This window comes from Ictidomys tridecemlineatus, chromosome 6 (assembly GCF_052094955.1).
Source record: "Ictidomys tridecemlineatus isolate mIctTri1 chromosome 6, mIctTri1.hap1, whole genome shotgun sequence".
NCBI lineage: Eukaryota > Metazoa > Chordata > Mammalia > Rodentia > Sciuridae > Ictidomys > Ictidomys tridecemlineatus.
This window is the reverse complement of record NC_135482.1, coordinates 182503464-182524079: the sequence shown is the minus strand read 5'-3', so window position 1 is coordinate 182524079 and position 20616 is coordinate 182503464. Positions and strand designations below refer to the sequence as shown.

Below are 20616 nucleotides of genomic sequence, written 5' to 3'. Positions count from 1 at the left end.
ATTAATATTGGTCTATTACCAGAATTCATACCTCTCTTCCCAAATCTATGTTCATCTTACTACATACATGACTCCTTTCCCAGTTTTAGCTGAAATGTCTCAGTGAATATAATCTTATATTCTTAAGATGATTCTAAAATTAAGTACTAGAAGAGTGACTACAACCATACAATTATTTTTCCACAATCATGAGAATATTTCCAGTTAAAATTGGAGCCTAATAAATGCAGGAAGATATTAGAAGTTCCAGCTAATTATCCTTCAAGAACTGTACTACTTGTGACAGATTTTTATTTTGTTCTTGAAATACAGAAATCAGACATAATTATTGAGAGTAATAGTTTAAAAATATTTAAAGGAAAAGAAGAAAATGTTCCTAGTCTCAGTATTTACTTGAAGTCTGTGTGTCAGATCCATATAAAAACTTAAACTCTTACTTGGGCTTGCAAAAGTATAACAGATGGTCTCCTTGCCCATAGTTTTGTCCTCCTTCTTTCTCCCCACACACTATAGCAAAAACCATATTACACACATTTCATAAAATGTCTCAGTATTTACTGAACCTGTTTCCAGGCTTAGCCCACACAGTTTCCTCCATCCAGAACTGCCTTCTCCTCCTACTCTGTCTTTCTACCCATCCTTCAAGATCTCACTTAAATCTCACTTTCTCTCCAACTTCTTCCCTGACCAACCTGTGCAGCATTGTGAGTTCATCCCTGTTTCTGGTCCTGCACTTGTCTGCTCACATCCTTGTTCTCTGATATTATTATTCCTTTACATGTGAGTCTGTCTTCCTGAGTAGAAGATGTATTCTCTCAAGGCAAGAGCCATATTGTTCTCATTTCTCCAGGGTTTGGATTATAGCTGGTACCCAACACACATACAAATTCTTGCAGTCTTAGTTTTTATCAACCTCTAAAATTATAAGTTCCTAGAAAAGTACATATTTTTTTAAAAATTATGATACCTTTAGAGTACGGATGATTTTGAAACTTAATACTAGTGGAGCTATTCCTAGATGGTGGAACAATACTAGAGACCTTCCTAGAGTGTTGATTAGAAAAGAGGAGAAAAAAAATCTAAAAGGCAGTATTGCAAGCTGTGTCAGACTCTACTTCAAGACAGCGTCCATGTACATGTGATGTTGAAATTAACATGTGGTGGCACATTAGTTGCACCTCTGTGTGATACAGCTATTATAATTAATACATCATAGATGTAATGTATGGAGACAGAGTTAAATCCCTAAGGGATCATCCATGATCATCCACTCCAGCAGCTCTCTGTCCTAGTTGCACATCACCACTAAGAAAACATTTTAAACTGTATGCCTAGATTTTTCTCTCAGACATTCAGATTCATTGATTTAGGGAATGATTCAAGAGTTTGGGTCTTGTGAATGCTTCCTTCAGGACCCTGATGTGAGCTGAGTTTCAAAACCAATGATTTTGTTTAACCTTTCATTTTATAAATTAGGAAAGTGAAAATCAGTGAAGTCAAAAGAAAATTCTGACTAGTTATTATTTAGTCAGGAATTTAGTCAACGCAGACCTCCATATCTTATTTCATTAATTAGCTAATTAATTAAAATGAAATATCTTAGCAATATCTTTAGAAAATATTTCCACCTGTCCTTAAATTTTCATGTAAATTATTCTTTTTAACAAAAACACTTGTTCTTGGGTTGTTACAATAGAAAACAGATGAATCTCTTCTTGCCAAAGTCTACAGAATGCTGTATGTTCAGACACAAGTGATCTATATATTTTGACCCATCTAAAAATGCCCAATGCAGGAAGCAGGGAGTGGGGTAAATTCTAATCACTGGCTAATGACCATCTTTGTGCACTGTGCTAGCACAGTAAAGAATAAAAAGGCTTCAGCACAATTGCTCATTCATAGCCTGCAGCCTTGTTTGCCCTGAGCTTACTAAAGGCAAGGGAGAAACATGGACTAGCATAGTTATTGCTTCATTGCTTCCCATGCCCTTGAGGCCAACAATGCCAGAAAGGTCTCCTGACATATTACATGGTAAAAAATTAAAGAAGGAAATGAAACCCACCCTGAAGTTGTCCTTTCTGGGTCTGTTGACATAATACTGCCCAGTTACTACTGTATAACTAAGCAACATTTTCAATTGGCTCTACTCTTATCATTAACTTTATTTTTAACTTAAAAGTTACATATCTTCTACCAAGTGGTAAAATAATTAAAAGTACATGAAGAGTAGGTTATTATGTGTCTCTCCATAGTATTTCCAACCCTTCTTCCTGAAGGAACCATGTCAACAGTCTGATGCTTGTCCTTCCTCAGCTTTCTCTGCATGCACACTGATAAGCAATCAGACAGGGGAGACAGACACTAAGATCTAAAGATAAAAAGACAAAGATTTATAGATGACCTGGGTTTGCAAACTTGGTACCAAACTGTATACATGGAGAAAACAGGAATTTTCTCACTAGACAGTATATCCTGAATTCCTTTCAAGTTAACAAACATAGGTCTCACTTATGTGTATAGAGCTGTTATACTATGTCATAAACTGAATATGGTAACAGTCATAGTCTAACAAGATATTTCACTAAACTAATTTGGGTTTTTATTTATAAGACTAGCATACTCCTCATAGGTATGTTTTGAAGAGTGGCAAAGTCTCAAACTTTGCTGATTTTCTAGGGAGATGTTCTCCTTTAAGCATGTGGCAATAATCTACAATTGATTTTATGTTATACTTCCTAAGACATTTCTGGAAACAGCTATCTTCAAAAGGCACACCTCTCCATCTAATGGCCTCAACTAGTAGCAATTTGTTTCATTTAAAACATTTATAAATTGTCACATACTGTACTTCCACTCCTTTTTTTCCCATTGACTACAATACAAAAGAGACTATTTCTAACTTTGACCAAGGCTAATTATCTTAAAACGTATTGGAGAAGAATCTTATTTTCAAATGGAGCTTTTCTCTATGGAATGTCTCAGACCACATGTTTCTTTATTTAATGACATGTATTGATTTTTTTTCTACTCTTAAAGTCAGTCCACACATAATACAGAACCCAAATTAAAAGCAGGGCCTAGCGCACTGTTTGAAAATATCTGTAGAACAAAGGTCAAATGTGCAGTTTGCTAGTTAATGGCCTGAGGCAAAGTTAAGGTTAATGTGGCACTAATGAGCAGGCTCAACCCTGTAGAGATGTCTGACCACAGCTGTCAAACAGTAGACATTTAAAATGTCAGTCTCCTGCTCAGCAGAGGAAATATATAATTACATGTTTCTAGATAAGAGCTATTTTCTCTTGCAGTTCTGAATCTATATTTAATCATTTAACTTTATTCTTACCTAAGATATTCTATTTGACAAAATATTTTTAGCTTTCTATTCTATAGCAGTAACAGACCTCATTGTAAATGCTTGAAAATAATTAAATTTATGGAATTAGATGAGGTATAGGGAGAGTTGAAGTCAAGTTTCTTAGCCCCAGAGAGATGGGAGGAGTAGGAGAATTCATCATGGGAGCAATATATGGCACCAGGCACATTTATCACAAACATAAATGTGTTTCAAACATATTACATTTATATTTGATTAAAAAGGAAAAAAGTATTTGTTCTGAAAGAGAAATTCATGAAGTCTGCTCTCTGAACCTCATCTGAACTCACTGCTCATTATGGGAACTGTGACCTAAGGTTCGACACCATTTTCAGAGAGAAGAATTTTTTTCTTTTCTGGTTAAGTGATTCCAGGTTTTTCCTTCTTCAGAGGAAGTCTTGTTCACATGACAGGATTTTCCTTCATTAAAGGATTGACTGTGATTTCTCAGCATAGCTGAGGGGTTAAGAATGGGTGGTAGGCTGAGGAGCAAGAGGGAAAATAATGGAAAAGAGAAATGGAAAGAAGCCCATGAAATTCACTAATATCCTTGATATCCTTGGCAGAGAGTTCATTTCTGACAGGTGCTTCATTTCTAGCCCTTTCTGGTAATTTTATGCGAGTCCTGAGCTAGAAGTTCATAGCCACCTGCACAATTAGGATATTTCCAGTCGGCCCTCTTCAAAGGCTTTTCAAACCCAACATGTTACCATTTAGTGTCCCAGTAAAACTGAAGGGATCCTTCTCTATGGTGATTTCAACCTACTTCCAAAACTAGGCTTTCAAAACTTGTTCTAATATCATTGTTCCATGATGTAAAAAAAAAAAAAAAAGTACCTTAAAATTAAGAACTGACTCTTTTCTTCATTTAAAAAAAGGACTTTAAACAAAGTCTTTAACCTATTGTTTTATATAAATACCAGACCACATGTTCAAGATTAAAAAATATATCAGATAGTAGTAAACTGAACATGTATTTTAAAAGAGATGTGATATAATTACTCTATTTCATAACATTTTTGTTCATTTTAATTCAAATACTTAATTGCTCAATCCTAGTACCTTAAAGAAGTATTCTATTGATTTTATTTTTTCATGATTAAGTCAAAACCAGCAAGAAGGTTAAGTCAAATGTGGTATTTGCAAATGTGTTGATTTTCAAGCATGTCATTCATACAAAGAATCGTTCTTGAGAACTTATATTCTGCAATTCAGTATTTTAGGTAAAAATCTCAAAAGTTTTTTTTTACAATAAGATTTTTTTTTGTGGCTACTAATGTTTTAAAACTAAACTTCATGACTTAGGGAACAGGAATATATTTTGGACAATGTTTAGTATTTCCTCTTGGGATAAGAAAAACAATAACAAAATATATTCTTTTTAATAATGAATGGACTTCTTCATCCTATTTCTTTTTCGATTTTGCTCTTATAATCAGGTATGCTTGGGCGCATCCAAAAATTTATCTTATTGATGGACATATTTACCTGGTTTGAAGTGTTCATGCATATTTTCAGATACTTTCTCTGTTTTAGTTCAAATACCTGTGGCTCTGGACTCTAATATAAAAATGGGCTTTGGGGTCAGGAAATCTACCACTTACAATCTATATTTCAAAGGCACTGGTAGATTTAAAATGTTGGATATGTTCTTTGACATGCAAAAGAATAAAAGAGGAAGAGAGTGCTTGATACTCTTGATGTAGATCAAGGACCCATGATGCTTCCAATGCAATTAATTTGGCTACTTTAGTAAAAGGAACAAGCTTCACTTAACATCTTGTTTTATCAGCTCCCATAGATTCTATGAAACATTCTGATATAATTTTTATATACTCATAAAAATAATCAATTTCACTATGTCGTGTACCTTGAATTCTCCTCACCTCTTTGAGAATTTCAGTAGAAAAAAAATGGTAGCCAAATGTTAATTTCTTTTCAATCCTGCAGATGTTTACTGGCTTTCCCATCCCCCCCAACCCCCACCCACCCAACCACCTTTTTTTGAGGAAAATATACTCTCAGGCATATTATTTGGGGAGAACTTCATTCATAGTTTGTTTTCTACAGTGAAGAGATATTTTGAGTCATTAAATGAGATAACCTTAGTCACCATTATGAACATTGTTGAAAGCTCTTGTTACATCTGGCAAAACTGCTACTTACAAATAGAAGGATTGTGCAGAACCCATTTGAAAACTGTCCAATTTAAAAACCATTCTTCTTATAGCTTGAAAATACGTATCTTACTAATCTTTCAGTAATGAGAAATTTAGGAAGATTTACTTCTACTCACATTATCCTAAAGTTGACAGCCTCAGTATTACCAACATCACAATTTAACTGGAGAACCAAAGCCTTATGGAACACTGGTGAAACCTGAAGAATTTATAATAAATCTCATGCTTCCTGAAAAAAACCTCTTCTTATCTACGCCAGCAAGCTTATTAAAGTTCTATTTGTAGCCAATGATAATTACACAAGATTTCTACAATTTTTGGTTCCTGTCACTATCAAAGCACAAAGTGGGATTCTGTTGGATACCAAACTATGTGCATATAGGCTCATATAAGGTCAATCACAATTTTAGATTATATTTTATAACAAGCAGTTAAAGTTGTCACTCCTTTCAGAAGAAGATAATAATATTTAATATTAGTTGAATTACTTGGATTTAGTTTAAGATATTTCACGAAATGGCCATTAATTTTTCCATAAACATATATAGAATATAAAAACAAATCATTAATTTAAAAAATATATATCTTATTTTTAATGTTCATTTCAGGAGGAGCAAATTGTTTTCCAATGCAACACAATTCTGCATGCATTTGTTTATGAACTTTCTTTTCCTGGGAATGCTTTATCACATTCTCAGTGGGATATGTGATCCCCAAATGTTAAGAACTAGCCTAAACTTTTGCCATATGTTTGCTCTGCCTTCTGGCATTCATTCTTCCTGTGTGCCTGGTTTTTGACCCCCTGCAGGTCCTGATCTTCATTATTCATGTAGGTCTTGACTCTGGCCTGCCTTGGAGCTTGTGTTCCCTCAGCGCCTGTCTAAAAGCTTTGTCTTGGCCTGCCCTGCCCTGGAAGCACTTACCACCACCACCTACCAAGCACTGTTTTAAATTAAACAGAAATTTTCTCACTGAAGGGAACATGACCTTTATTTTAGTAAATTAAACTTACAGGTAATAAATAATATTGGCACCTCAAAGAAGCACTAACTTCCTTTAGGAAATAGATTGTAAATTGCTTTCTTTACTACTATAAGTGATATTAAATTTTTCTCAAAGAGTTGATTTTTCTGTGACCTATGAATATTTCCATGGAAGGAATATTTGCATTTTTGATACATCATATTAAACCCAGTATATCTTAATACTAATTACCATGTTTTAAAAAAACACATATACCCAGTGTACTATATCAAAAATTTTTAAAAAAATTAGTTTGTTATCATTAATAAAGTATTTTGATAGATAAGATTTGATTATGAAACTATAAATTCATGTATTTAAGTGAGCCAATTTTATATGAAACTATTCTATCTATCTTAGCAATAATCCTAAATAGGATTAAGTGCTCTTATTTAATATAAGGCTAAAGTTCTCCCAATTTAATCATTTCACTGTTCTTGATGCCCTGTCTCATTGTCTTCTTAAACTCTGCAATTTTGAGAATCCTCTTCAGTTTTTAATCTCAATAAATAAAATTATTAATGTTCCAAGTGATAAAGTTCTCACTCAAATCATGATTTAATAAACACATTAGGATAAAATGGAATTGCCTGATATGATGTTCCAATTAATTCTGAAGAGAAATTTTGAGGAAAAAGATCCATAAACTATTTATATTTTGTTTGAAACATTACAAATACAATATTTTAAAAAAATTCTCCCCTCCCCAACGTGGCATCAAAAATTCTGCCTGGTATTAAAACTATCTTATTTTTATTAAGCACCTAGGACAGTCCTTACCAACAAATACACACCCATAAATGTAACCAATCCCCTTCATCCTGTGTTCTTCAGTGAGAGGCCTGCCTAATTGGAATGCTTGCTGGCGAACAGATGGGGCCCTGTGTTGAGGTTCTGTCTTAATTTATTGTCCTGGGGTTTTCCTAATTACCCACTTAATTGGCACAGCCACACCACTTTGAAATAATAATGTACAGCTAATTATCACCGATTTAAGCTTGCTAATAGCTTATTCTTACCAGCTAACTTCAAGAAATCAAGCAGAGAACAGGAACTGCCACAGGGAGATCCCTCTGCCTGGGATGGTTTAGACATCTATATGAGTGCAATGTCCCATACAGCTGTACTGATTGGTTTCTGCCCAAAAGGAGGAAATAGTGATGTGTTGTTAGCTGTTTAAAGGAGCAGTAGCTCTTACTTGCTTTGCTCAACTTTGGAGACTACTGAAAGTAGCATGTATCAATAATCCAGAGTCTTCAATTAGACTGCACTATGCATATAGAAAAAAAAAAAGGAAGATTGAACTGGACAGTCACATCTCCAAAACAAAAACAATCCAACTCCAGTTTGGTTCCCTTCTCTCCAAACTGAAAGATTTACATACATTATGAAGTTTGTTTAGCACAAGTCTTATAAAAGGACATATTTTAATAAGAAAATTGTTCATTTTCAAATATTAGTACAAAAGAAAAGCATGTATCTAACAGAGAGTTTTCTATAAAGTGAACAAAAGAGCAAGAGGGAGGAAAGAAAAAGTTATGAATTTGGTGCTATGGAAAGAAATATCTATAGTTATGATACTAAAATTCTTAGTTTATACTCATTCTGTATTTATTTTAGCTACTTTTCCAAATTCAGACATCTCTAGTTCAGATTTCTTAGAAGCAGTGCTCAAGACAGGAATTTGGAATCAGACAGATAATTCTTTGGAGAAAGGGAGTAAGGGAAAGAGGAGAGGGTGGGGAAGAAGAAGTTTAGCTAAAAATGTGTTTCAGCCAAAAATCACAGGGAGTGCTAAAGCACTAATTTCAATACCTTAAGAAAGGAGCAAACCTCTTACATCACCACATCCTGTCAGTTATTGCCTATCAGCAGCTGACAAACAGGTGAGGTAGGTGAGAGTCTACCTACTCCTTAATGTAGATAAGATGGGTGGTAACCTCTCTTGAAGATGACCACAACAATCTTCCCTTCATGCCATGTGTACCCCTTCTAACAGTGAAAAGAGCTAAGCTGTATAACCTATGGAATGTTGCAGAAATGACAAAGTGTGGCTTCTGAGACTAGATTATAAAATTACAGCCCTTGCCTGGCTCTCTCTTAGATTCCTTGCCCTCAGGGAAGCCAGTCACAACCTCGAGAGAACACTCAGCTCTAGGGAAGTTCACCCTGGCAAGAAACTGAGGCATACTGCTAACAGGCACATCACTGAACTGTTGTGGGAAAAGATAACTCGATAACTCCAGCCTGCAGATGACCAAAGCCCCAGACACTTCTTGACAGCAATCTCTCTAGAGACTGAGCCAAAGCCCCACTGCTGACCAGCTCCCAAATTCCTAACCCACAGAAAATAGAATAATAATTTCTTATTGTTGCATTAAGCACTAAATTTTATAATGACTTATTCGGTAGCAATAGATAAGAAATACTGATGGCTCTGATTTGTTCAACACAGTTCCTCAGAGAAGACAGCAGCAGTGAGTTAGCAGCCAGGACACAGCAGCCAGTCAGGAAAATGGCCAGGTAGAGGGCACATGAGTGGGGCAACAGCAGTATCAACTACCTTGACTCTCACTCATTAAATTGGTTCCCCTTAACTTTCCCTACTACTTACACATAATGTCATGTGATGAACTTAATGTTGGCTTAGACATTATGTCTAAAAAGGATAGACTGACAACATTGTAAATGCTAGACATAGAGAAAATATTTTGCAATAATGAAGATTGCACAGACAAGCAAAAACTAGAAGAATGCATTGATAATAACAATCGATGAAGGCTGGGGTTTAATTCAGAGGTAACATATTTGCCTAGCATGTTCAAGGCCCTATGTTCAATCCTCAATCTTTTCCATCCCCACCCAAATCAATGAGAGATATACTAGGTAAAAGTAAAATGATTATAGATTAACACGTGAAATGGGAGGAGTAGCACCAGAAAGAATAAAATGTGAGTAATTATAAGTATTGACTATCTAAAAATAAGAACAAAACTAATGTCCTAAGAGTTGTAAAAACCTGAGTACAAGTAAGATATTTGCTGATATAACCACACAAGATGGAAAAAGAATGATGGAGTAAATCTGTTCTAAATTGCTTTATTGCTCCACGAAGTGATACAAGTCCTTATTTAAAATATTAAAAATTGAAAATGCATATTGTGATCCTATGGTAACCATTAAGAGAATAATAAAGAAATACATATCTAAAAGCTATGAAAGGATAAGAAATAATAAATGTCAGTTTAATTCAAAGGAAGGCAAGAAAGAAGGAATAAAGAGAAATACACAGAGTAAAGAGAAGATAAAAAGCAAGATGATACTCTTAAGCAAAACCACTTATGAAAAACTAGAATATTATTTATGACTACAAAAATGGACTAAACATTCCAATTGTATAACAAAGACTGGTTGATTAATCATCACTTCACACTGTTGGCTAGTCAAAAAGAAAGGAAGCTGGTCAAATTTTTTATAAATCAACAATGTTTATGCTGTGTGTATGACATACCACCCCAAAATATCAAAACATGACTAGGGAAGACCAGAACATGCCACTCAAAACTATAACTCTTCAGCTATCAATTACTTCAAGCTGGATATTTTGAGAAACTGCAGATACAGGAGTAGTTTTGAAAAGCTGCCCTTCTGTAAAAAAAAATTTACATATATAAAAGAAATTATCATTAGTAAACAAAGCAAACTCCATTCACCATACATCTTCCCCTCCCCCTCTCACAACTTATTTCCACCACTTCCAAGAATCCATAAGCTTTTAGTAGGTCTAAATGTTATCCCATAGGAGCCTCAAATTTGAGTCTCATATATTTTGGGGACCTTCAATGCCTACCTACATAACTAAAATAGATTTTCTGGTTGATTTGTCTTATGTCAATTTAATTCACACCTCAGCCCAAAAACCTGGAGGGTGGAGGGAAGCCATTTTTCCTACTCCTACACTTGTATTAACATACATTGAAAAGAATTCTTTGATGTCATCCAGGCTATACAAGTTAAACTCTTCCTAAAATGATTTAGGGAAAGAAAAAGACCTAAAATGATTTTTTTTTAAGTTAGGATTCCATCATTCTAGAAATTTTAAACTAAGTCTAAAGTAAACTATAAAAATATAATTTGAAAAGGCTACAACTTATTTCTATAAAATGCATTTTAAAATTTTAGACAACATAATATAGTTTTATCTTCATTTTCACTGGCCAAGTCATAGGCACATTTTGTAATTGAGTATTCTGGGCTACCACAGAAACTATATTAAACTATAACAACTACTAAGTTATTTTGTTCCATGTCCTTCTTTTAATAGTTTTGACTTGGTTTAAATTATAGAAAGTAGTTTCTGCTAGTAGTATTCTCATAAGAATTGTCCAAAGTAAATTTAAAAAAATGAATACCTAAGAAAAACTAACATGTATTTAACAATAATTTATAAAAATTAACTCGGGATACATAAACTTTTTTAACTTCACTTTTTAAAAGTAACTAAGGATACATAAACATTTTTTACTTCACTTTTTAATGAATTACACAGAGTTATTTTGTTAATGATCTACATGGTCACTTAGAAAAATTCATTTCTTTTTTTGTCTATTTTTCATGTATTTTTAAAAATTTTAATTAGTGAGTCATAGTGGGAAATCCAAACAAGTCAACAACTATACTTGTCCAATTCTATTTTATCTCTGTATGGTAACTATATTTAATACACACTACAATGAAAAACAATATTAACATATAAAATGAAAAAAATGAGTATCATCAGTTTTCATGAAAATTTCAACTGAGAACATTAACTTTTTTTTTTTACTTAGGGAATGATAAGTTTAAAAAACACTTTTCAATAATAGCGTGTGTGTTAATATATATTCATGCTCAAGCATATCTGTTTCTCAGATACAGAAGGATGAGTTGAATATCCTTCTCAATTCCTGCCATAGTATCCTAATTTATCTGACTACTCCTTTCCTTATTTGTTTTATCTTCATTTATGTATTTTCTTCATTCCTCATCCTATTTCCTATGTTTCTGTAAGTATCTATTACATATAAGTACTTTACTATATACTACCCTTGAAAATATTGGCAAAGACAAATTGACAACAGATTTAATTAAAGAACTAATGGGACTTTACTTGCCATTCATGAATTGGATAGCCTTTATTCTAGTACTAATACAAGCAATCAGTCCATAACAATGGCCACCCCCACAATTTTTGTTTGCCTATATGTATACAGTCAAGTACAGTTACTGACAGTTTTAAGAATTTTTCAGCTTAAGTACCAATTATTTAGCAAAGGAACACTAATAAAGGCTTTAATTTGTGAGGTAATAATGGGCATGGTCTTAGAAATGTGAGTTCTAGAAGCAAGCCCAGCTCAGTTCTTACCACAGCCGTTTTCACTATTCCAGGTAAACTGTATGGAAACTTCTTTTCTATCCAACTATTTCTAAGAGATGCTAAATATTCAATAATGCTGAACCCAATAATACATCATTTAAATTTATTCTGTCTTACACTGTTCAGTAGGGTCACCACTAGCTGTATGCAGAATTCAGCTTACAAGTAAAATAAAAAACTCAATCACCAGTTGCACTACCCACATTTCAAATGCACAATGGTCACGTGTGTCTATACCTAGCATATTATAATATAGAATAATTTCCATTACTGCAGGGACTTTTTTATTGGTCTCACAAGCTGAATCTGTCTTCCAAATTAATGGGACAGGTACAGCCACTGAATTTCAAAGTTAATGAACGCTGATCTTTTTTCTTCTATACTGTATTTGGGTCTACTTAATGAATACGTTCTATTCTGTTGTAAAATGAATGGCTTACTTTCTTCTCTCTTTCTGGTTGTAAAACAAATGTCTTACTTTCTTCTGTTGGCAAGTGTCTCTTCACCATTCCTTGTGGAGATCTTCATTCCATGCTTCTCCTTGCTAGGATCAAAAGAACAAGGGGGGCTTTGTGTAGGTGTTCTTACTGGATGGCCACAAATCTTATTTACCTTTTAAAGAGAAAATATTAAAAGACAGTTAGAAATCAACCTCCAGCTTTTCTGGGAATGTAATGTTTTACAGGGGCCCAAACAATGACATGTTCTTGCTTATTATCTCAATATTAACCTATAATACATGTAACATTTGTCAGTTTTTAAACAGAGGGAATCAAATTATATGCAGAAAATGGCAACCATGATACATGGTGACAAACATATTTATATGAGTTACGGTATGCATATGCAAATATGCAAAATTAAAGAACTAAATTAATAAGCTGAACTGTTTTCCATTCAATGAATAGATAATATTTATGTTTTACATTTATGAATATGAATAATCACATCCTTGTACTGATTTTAAAACAAACTAATTTGCTACTGAATATGCCCTAATTTTTAAAATGAGTACTAAGGGTAAAAGCAAACACCTTTGTAGTTTTCTTCTTATGGTCTTTTTTCAGAAATGTCAGTATATTTAATATAAATATCTCATTTTATAATCATTCTATATCTTCTCTCTTAATCTGTTGTGATTTCCAGAGTGTTATCATAGTCTTTTGAACATTTATCCAAGTGGAAAATTTATTGTTTTTAAAAATTCTAAACTAGCAAATATATTTGTATAATTTACATAATTACCACTGGAAAAAAATTAAGTAATTAATTAACCATGTAATATATCAAAAAGATTCATATAACTTATATACATGAAGATCCAGAGCAGCATAACTAGATAATACATAAAATCATTGCCCTGAAACCAGGAAACTATTTCTTGTTGAATTTTCTTTTCTTGATGCGAAGACCTTAAAAAAATGACAGAATCTCTGAATCTGATTATCTGATATGTATAATGAAAGAGATTATTCTAAACTTCTCTAAAGTTTTAAATTTCTTTAATTTTCCAAGATTTATGAATCTATTCATTTATTTCACCCATATTTTTCTTCTAATATTTGCAAAGTTCATATATTAAATGATATGAAATAAAAGGTAATTAAATTTTCTCCTAACAGAGCATAGAGTTTAGAAGAAAAAGGTATCCACAATCATCAAAACACAAGTAGCATGTGTCAAAATTTGGAGACAGGTGTGGTGGCACAGGCCTGTAGTCCCAGCAGCTCTGGAGGCTGAGGCAGGAGGACTAAGAATTCAAAGCCAGCCTGAGTAACAGTGAGATGCTAAGCAACTAAGTGAGACCCTGTCTCTAAATAAAAATACAAAAATGGGGCTGGGGATGTGGCTCAGTGGTTGAGTGCCCTTGAGTTCAATACCTGGTACCTGCCCCCCACCCAGCCAAAAAAAAAATGGAGCTTAGAATATGTTATGGATTAGAGGAAGATGGGATCCTTCCCAGTTGGGGTTGATATAAGAGGAGGCACACTAAGTGAATACCCAAAGAAAGATCTGGAGTTTCTGTTGGATTTGGAAATGCTGAGGTTTCTTTTAATTCAACCTAGTTAAAAATAAATATTTCTCATAGCACATTATGTTAAGTACTAGAGATGCAAATATGAATAAGGTATGCACCCCTACACACACTTAAAATAGAAGTCACACATGCAAAACCACCATTGTATTATTGCATGATAGCAACTGTAGAATTACATGAAAGTCAGTAACATTCTAACACTTACATAGAAAATAGGTATATTAACTCTATTTGGGGTACTCAGGAAAATGCTTCAGGAAGTCATGCCTGAACAACAAGTTAAAGGATGAACTAAGAATTTGTGAGGTGGAAAAAACAGGGGCGAGAATTTCAGAAAAGAGTAGAGTAACAAACATATATGCAACAACTTAAGCTGCACATCTAGAAATAAAAAGTACACCATACAGTCAAGAAAGAAGGAAGAATGGTGTGAAAGATTTGAAAATGCCATGATATGAGTTGAATGCCAAGCTCAAGGACTTGCTTCAAAACATGGACTGTAGCCAAGTTTCCAAGCAAGGAAATGAAGACTGCCACGAGAGAAAAATCATCATGACAGCAATGAGGGCCAGGCCAGCAGAGAAATGTGAGGGCCCAATGAGGCTGAAGATGAAAAGGAAGATGCAGATACCAGAGATGTCAAGGAGGGAAAGACAGTAGCTCTAGGAGACTGATTTGGTTAATGAACAAAGAATATGATAAAAGAGAAAAAATCCTGAGATGGAAGTACAAGAATACATGGGTTAGATCTAGAAAATGGTTAAAAAATTTTATTTATCTGGTAAGAAGGGGTCATAGATGTATTATTAAAAGGAAATTCTTTTAAGGGTAGGTGGAAACAGATCAATGAATACTAGGCTAAGAAGATGTCTTTATTAGACAAAGGCAACTGCTGGCTGCCAAATGGAAAAGTAAAATACCAAAGCAGGTTTTTAGCAAGTGCATCAAGCAGTACTGGAGAGAAAGAGAAAGAAAAAATAAAGAAAGAAAATAAAACTACTAAACCATTTACAGATTCCTTGAGCATTCCCAAGGAGAGATATTTTAGTTCTGAACTACACCAGTGACAGTCATGCCTTTTAGATAGAAGTAAAATCAACATGCTTTGACAAATGACTTTAAGTGAAAAGTAAGGGCAACATAAAGGCCAAGTTGTTAAAAGACTCAATTTCCAATCCCAGAGACTAAAAACTAGTGAGAGAAGAATGTAAATACATTAGCTAGGTTCTAAATAGAGAAAGAATCTCCATTGTCAACAACTCCTAGTAACAAGAATGAAGGGAAGATGATATAAGTTGATAGTGGAAATGTCCAGAGTAAGATGTTTAGAAGGATATTTTGGAGCAAAGAGAAAGGAAAACAGAATCTACAATCATCATCTAAATATGACTAGCCATGGAGACTGCAGCAAGTTATGGAACTTCTATGAATCTGTTTTCCCATCTTTGAAACTCAAGAAAGTAAGATCATTTAGCAGTCATAAATTAAGAGAAATCTTATCTCACCCTGCCCCTCCTAGGTTGAACCTAAAACCATGTCTGTTATTGAATGTTTCCTAGGTAAACCGATGGAGAGCTGTAAAATGCCAGACTCACAGGGTCTTTATTCATATAATCACCTTTGCAATTTTTCCTTGCAAATACAAGAGAATGTGCAAACTAAGGACTCAAGGTATCTTTGATTGTATCCAAAGATACAAGCATGTATAGCAGATTCCAATAAATACAAATGAATTTCAAAACCCTTATATTTGTTGACTTACTATCAGGGAGTCTAGCTTCACACTTTATTGAAAGGGAATGGAAAACCATCTGTTACCAGCACATTAGCCTGTCACCTTAGCTCCCCTGAGGTGAGCCAATTTGGGTGGCATATTTCAATACAAGTTCCTTCTTGTTATTGAAAAAACCTTCACACTTACATTGACAATTTTTCATCTTTGACTTATACTGCAATTTCTTCCTTATTCTTCTCCCTGGTCTCTACCATTCTCCATTGCAATCAGTCTTACATGTCTCAAAAAAAATTTGTTTTCCTCCCTAATGCTTATCAACTCCTGCTTAAAGTTCCATCTCTGACTTCCCACTGATTTTCAAGTTCCCATCTCACCTTGAAATGACTCTCTTAGTTGCTTCTAACCCATATCACTTCTCCCACTCCAAGTATTTGCTTCAACAACTCCTTGTCACTTAGCTGGCTTCCCCATTCTCAAAGTAATCTTGGCACCACATACAGAATATAAACTTATCTTTCATTACTGCATCCCTGTGTCTGTTCACTCAGTCCGATTCAAATCTTCAAATACTCAAAGTTTTCTACTGATAATTCTAAAAAGTTTTGTAAGGACCAAACTAATTTATTTTTCATCTCACTTTCATCTGCAGAGACTAGGAATCTTTCACAATGCTATTTTTAAAGTGTATATTATTAAAAATACAAGTTGAAAAAGGAAATAAGTTTAGAATATTACAAATTGACAGTCAACAATTACAGATGTGCTATGTGTGATTATTGAGCAATTTGGTTCAGAGGCTGAGGCAAAGGCACACTCTACAGCACCTTGAATGTAAGGGTGACTGCTGTTCCCTGTGCCACTTCTAGGATGCTTCGTGCTAACAGAGAAAACATCAACAGGAATTACATTAAAAAATGACTCTACATACCCTTAAAAACAAAAATAATAAATGAAATAAAGAACAAGGTTGTGTTTTATCACATGTTTGATGCTCCATTATATTAAAACCTACTTCTAAAATATCAGGAAGAAATGTTATACTGGTCATTTTTACAGCTATAACAACAAATTTGATTTTATTTTCTCATGTTCAGTAACTTTATGATTTTTAGAAGCAATTTGTTAAGAGCAAAAATCTGTTAACTTTCCCAGACAGAGATAAAATCCATGACTTTACTTTTTTATTCAATAAAAATAAATTTAGGAAAAAAGTAAGTTGAGCCAGATCTGGAAGCAAAAGAGGGACACTGGTTAAGTGCCAGGTTCATTAGATTTAGACTTCATTTTACAAATTATGATAACATATTACGAATTAATGAACAAAGAAATGGAATTGTCAAAGCCTATGTTAGAAAGATTTGGCAGTCATGGCACCCAACAAGGAATATATAAGAGAATATCAGAATAAACTCAGCAAGAACCAGTGGAATAAGAGGAAGGGGAAGAAAAAGCCCTTTGATGAGCAGGATGACTGGAATTTGGCTTCTGGTTGGTTCCGTTTATGAGTTGAAAAATGAAAAGCTAAAGGTATTGGTAGTTTTATACAATGTAACCAGATCATTCTTTTGGGTTAGAGCCAATAATTGAAATGTAAAAGTATTGGGTACATCTGTGCTTTGGTATGGGTGGTTAATTCCCTTTTAGAACTATACTCAGGAGGAAATTTCTTTTTTAAAAATACTTTATTAGTTGTTGATGGACCTTTATTTATTTATAGGTGGTGCTGAGAATAGAAACTAGTGCCTCACACATGCTAGGCACGTACTCTATCACTGAGCCAGAACCACAGGCCCTCATGAGGAAATTTCTAAAAGGCAGTTCTAAATGATGAATTAGAGATAAAAAGCAAGTTTATGTACAGAATCATGTGCATGGAATCAATAGTTAAACTCATGAAAACAGATGAAATTACAAAATGTATGTAGAATGTAAAAAGTTCAGATGGAACATCACAGGCAGAAGGAGAAACAGAACTCTAACGTACTTTCTCTCTGCAAAAAAAAAAAAAAAAACATGGAGGAAGAGAAAGAAAGAGCATTAGCTGTTTGAATCAATAGAAGTGAGAAAATAAGTGATTATGTAATCATGACCTAAAACTATGAAACCACCACCATCCAAATAATGCATGTGATTAGTAGAAATTCAAGGTACAAATAACTGCACAATTTGAAAAAGATAAAAAAATTACAACCATAATACCACTTTTTAAATATGCTATCAATTGGAGAATCCCAAACTGGTGTAAAGTGACCAGTTTTTCAGGACAAGAAAATAAAGCTGGGTTAAAGTTTAACAAAGAGGGAAACACCCGCTATTTCCACTTTGCAAGAACTAGAGATATATTTACATTGCAGTTAGCTAAGAGTACAGAAAACTCATTTTAAAAATGTTTACTTGGAAGCACAGAACATCTAGGCTTGGGCTGTTGGCTTCTCTTTGTCCTCTTTATTTCCTTTTAATTTTCCAGAAGTTGCTTCTCCATAATTGTTTCTGCTAACTATCATTTTAAAGGTCCCCACTCTAACTCATAATTACATTTCATATTAGAAGAAGAAGGGAGAGGTAGGGAAAAGAAGGAGGACAGGGAGCCAAGAAGAATATTTCAATCATCTCTGGGCCCACTGTGAGCAGTGTCTTCATTCTGCACTGTTTTTGTATAGTTATAAATTAAACCACCAGAGGGAGCTTCTGCATTTCAATCCTATTCATCATCATCAATTAAATTTATGTATGGGTTCATTCAAAATCATTTAGTTCGGGACTCTTAAAGAAAAATCCAACTTGTAAGCTGAAGTGACATATGTTCGTCTGCATGAAATCTTCATAAAAATCAAGTCCTTTATATAAAACTACCAGACTCATGCTACAAAGCCTTTGTGATCAAATGAGAAATGGAAAAACCAACTAATAAGTGATTGTGGAGTCTGAAAAGGCTGATTTGTCCTGTCTAAACTGCCTTGTTCTCAGGAATACATATGGAAAATGACCAAGGGCTTCCATGTTTCCTATTACTTTCATTCCCTCCCTTACTTCTTACTTCTTCCTTTTTCCTTTCTTTCTGTTCTTCCTTTCTACCTTCTTTCCTTCTTATATCCTTTAATTTCGGTTATAGGGACATATTAGTTTAGCAAGTTCTGAGGACCCAGAGACAGATATGGATTTTGGTTCTTGTTTAAACACAGATTACAATGCTGATCAATAAATTGAATGCCTGTTATTTGTAGGGTCGTATTCTAAGAGGTAGGAATACAGCACTAAACCTGCTTTCAAGGAGGTTATTCTACTGGGAGAAACTAAAATTATAACAGTAAATAGATTGCTTTGTGTCTTTATTAATAATAATCAATTACAAGTGTATCACTGATAGCAAAATAGGGTGAAGTTATCATAGGTTACTTCAAGTAGGTGGTCAGAAAGTTCTCTTTTAGAAAGTAGTATGTAAATTATGCTCGGAACAAAGTTAAAAGTCAGCAATAGAACTGCAGGGAAGATCTTCATATGCACAGAGAATGCAGTTAAAATAAATCTTCAAATAGAAAGAAGGCCACTACAACTAAAGAATACCATAGAGTACTGGGAAATGGGGTGGGGTAAGGTTAGAGACAAGCTGGCTAGGTCATGTAGTTTCATATATTCTCTGTTAAGGGACAACTGTATGTTCTATGGCTCTGAAGTCAATGAAGGGTTTTGAGCATGGCAATAATATTAACTGTTTTATCTTTTAAAAACCTCACACTGACTATTGTATGGAGAGAAGTCTGAACAGGGCATAAGAAAGGTATAGGGAAAGAGTGAGTCCACATTTGAAAGGTTTGGGTATATTTCAGGGAGAAGATGACACTGCCTTTGCTAACATCCATAAGCACTGAGATCCAGCTGGAAGGAACAGTTATAACCCAGTCATTCAAATGAGGATGAACTGATTAAATTACAATTCTCACAATCCAATAAATTTACCTCCAAACATTCCTGCATTAACAGAGGAGCTTTTAGGGCCTCATATCTAAACTATAACAGAAAATAAGATTATAGATTTAATCCATTCTGAAGATAGAGACAGTAGGACTTCTGAAGATAGAGATAGCAAGCAGAACTTGAAAATAACAAGAAAAGAAATATGGACCCCAGAATTGACTTATAGTATCTTCTGTCTGAAACAACTAGACAAATGGAAGTGCCATTAAATGAGATAGAGAAGACTAAAGCAAGAGAGGATCTGGGGAGATATTAAAAATCTCTCCTGAACATTTTTTACTTCCTAGAAATATTTATACAGCAAGAGCTGTCCAGTATAATCTGTTATATAAACTGTCAAATCAAGGGAAAGGTCAGACACGAGAAATAAAAGGCTATCAATAGCATGTTGTTAGGATGAGAAGAGATGGAGGAGGAAGGCATAAGATGGATTTCTGGGCATTCCAACATTTAGATGGAAAGACAAAGAGAAGGTGGTAAAGAGTCTAAAAAGCAAATTTTGGAGCAGGAAGAGCAATCTCAGAATGGGGATACTTCAAAAGTCAAACAGCGCTTGGTTTTTGGTTGTTGTTTTAAGAGAATGATTAAATATGTTAAAGTCTACTGATAGTTCAAATAAGGTGATGATTGAAATTAATCCTTGGATCTCATGAGGAAAAAGTCATTGATGAGTTATGGAAAGTACAGTTTTGGTGGAGAGAAAGGGTAAAAGCATAGTCAGTGGGCTACAAGAGATAAAGTAAATAAAAAAGCAAAGCAAAAATTAAAAATCATGCCATCATTCATGGAATTTGGTAGTAAAAGAAGGAAGATATATTTATGGGGCTTCTAGAAAAATGAGACAAAATTTTTAATAGTGTGTACGTGTCAAGGAAA

The 20616-nt window shown here is 34.0% G+C and overlaps 1 protein-coding gene across 4 annotated transcripts in view; it reads right to left on the bottom strand.

Moving 5' to 3' along the window:
* The window catches only part of Gpc5 (glypican 5), a 1280165-nt gene that overhangs the window by 998708 nt on the left and 260841 nt on the right, over window positions 1-20616 (bottom strand). For all 4 annotated transcript variants that reach the window (XM_078016202.1, XM_078016204.1, XM_078016203.1 and 1 more), the window contains exon 4: window positions 12471-12604. In XM_078016202.1, the coding sequence (XP_077872328.1) occupies window positions 12471-12604 (134 nt within the window). The remainder of the gene's footprint in view (window positions 1-12470; window positions 12605-20616) is intronic.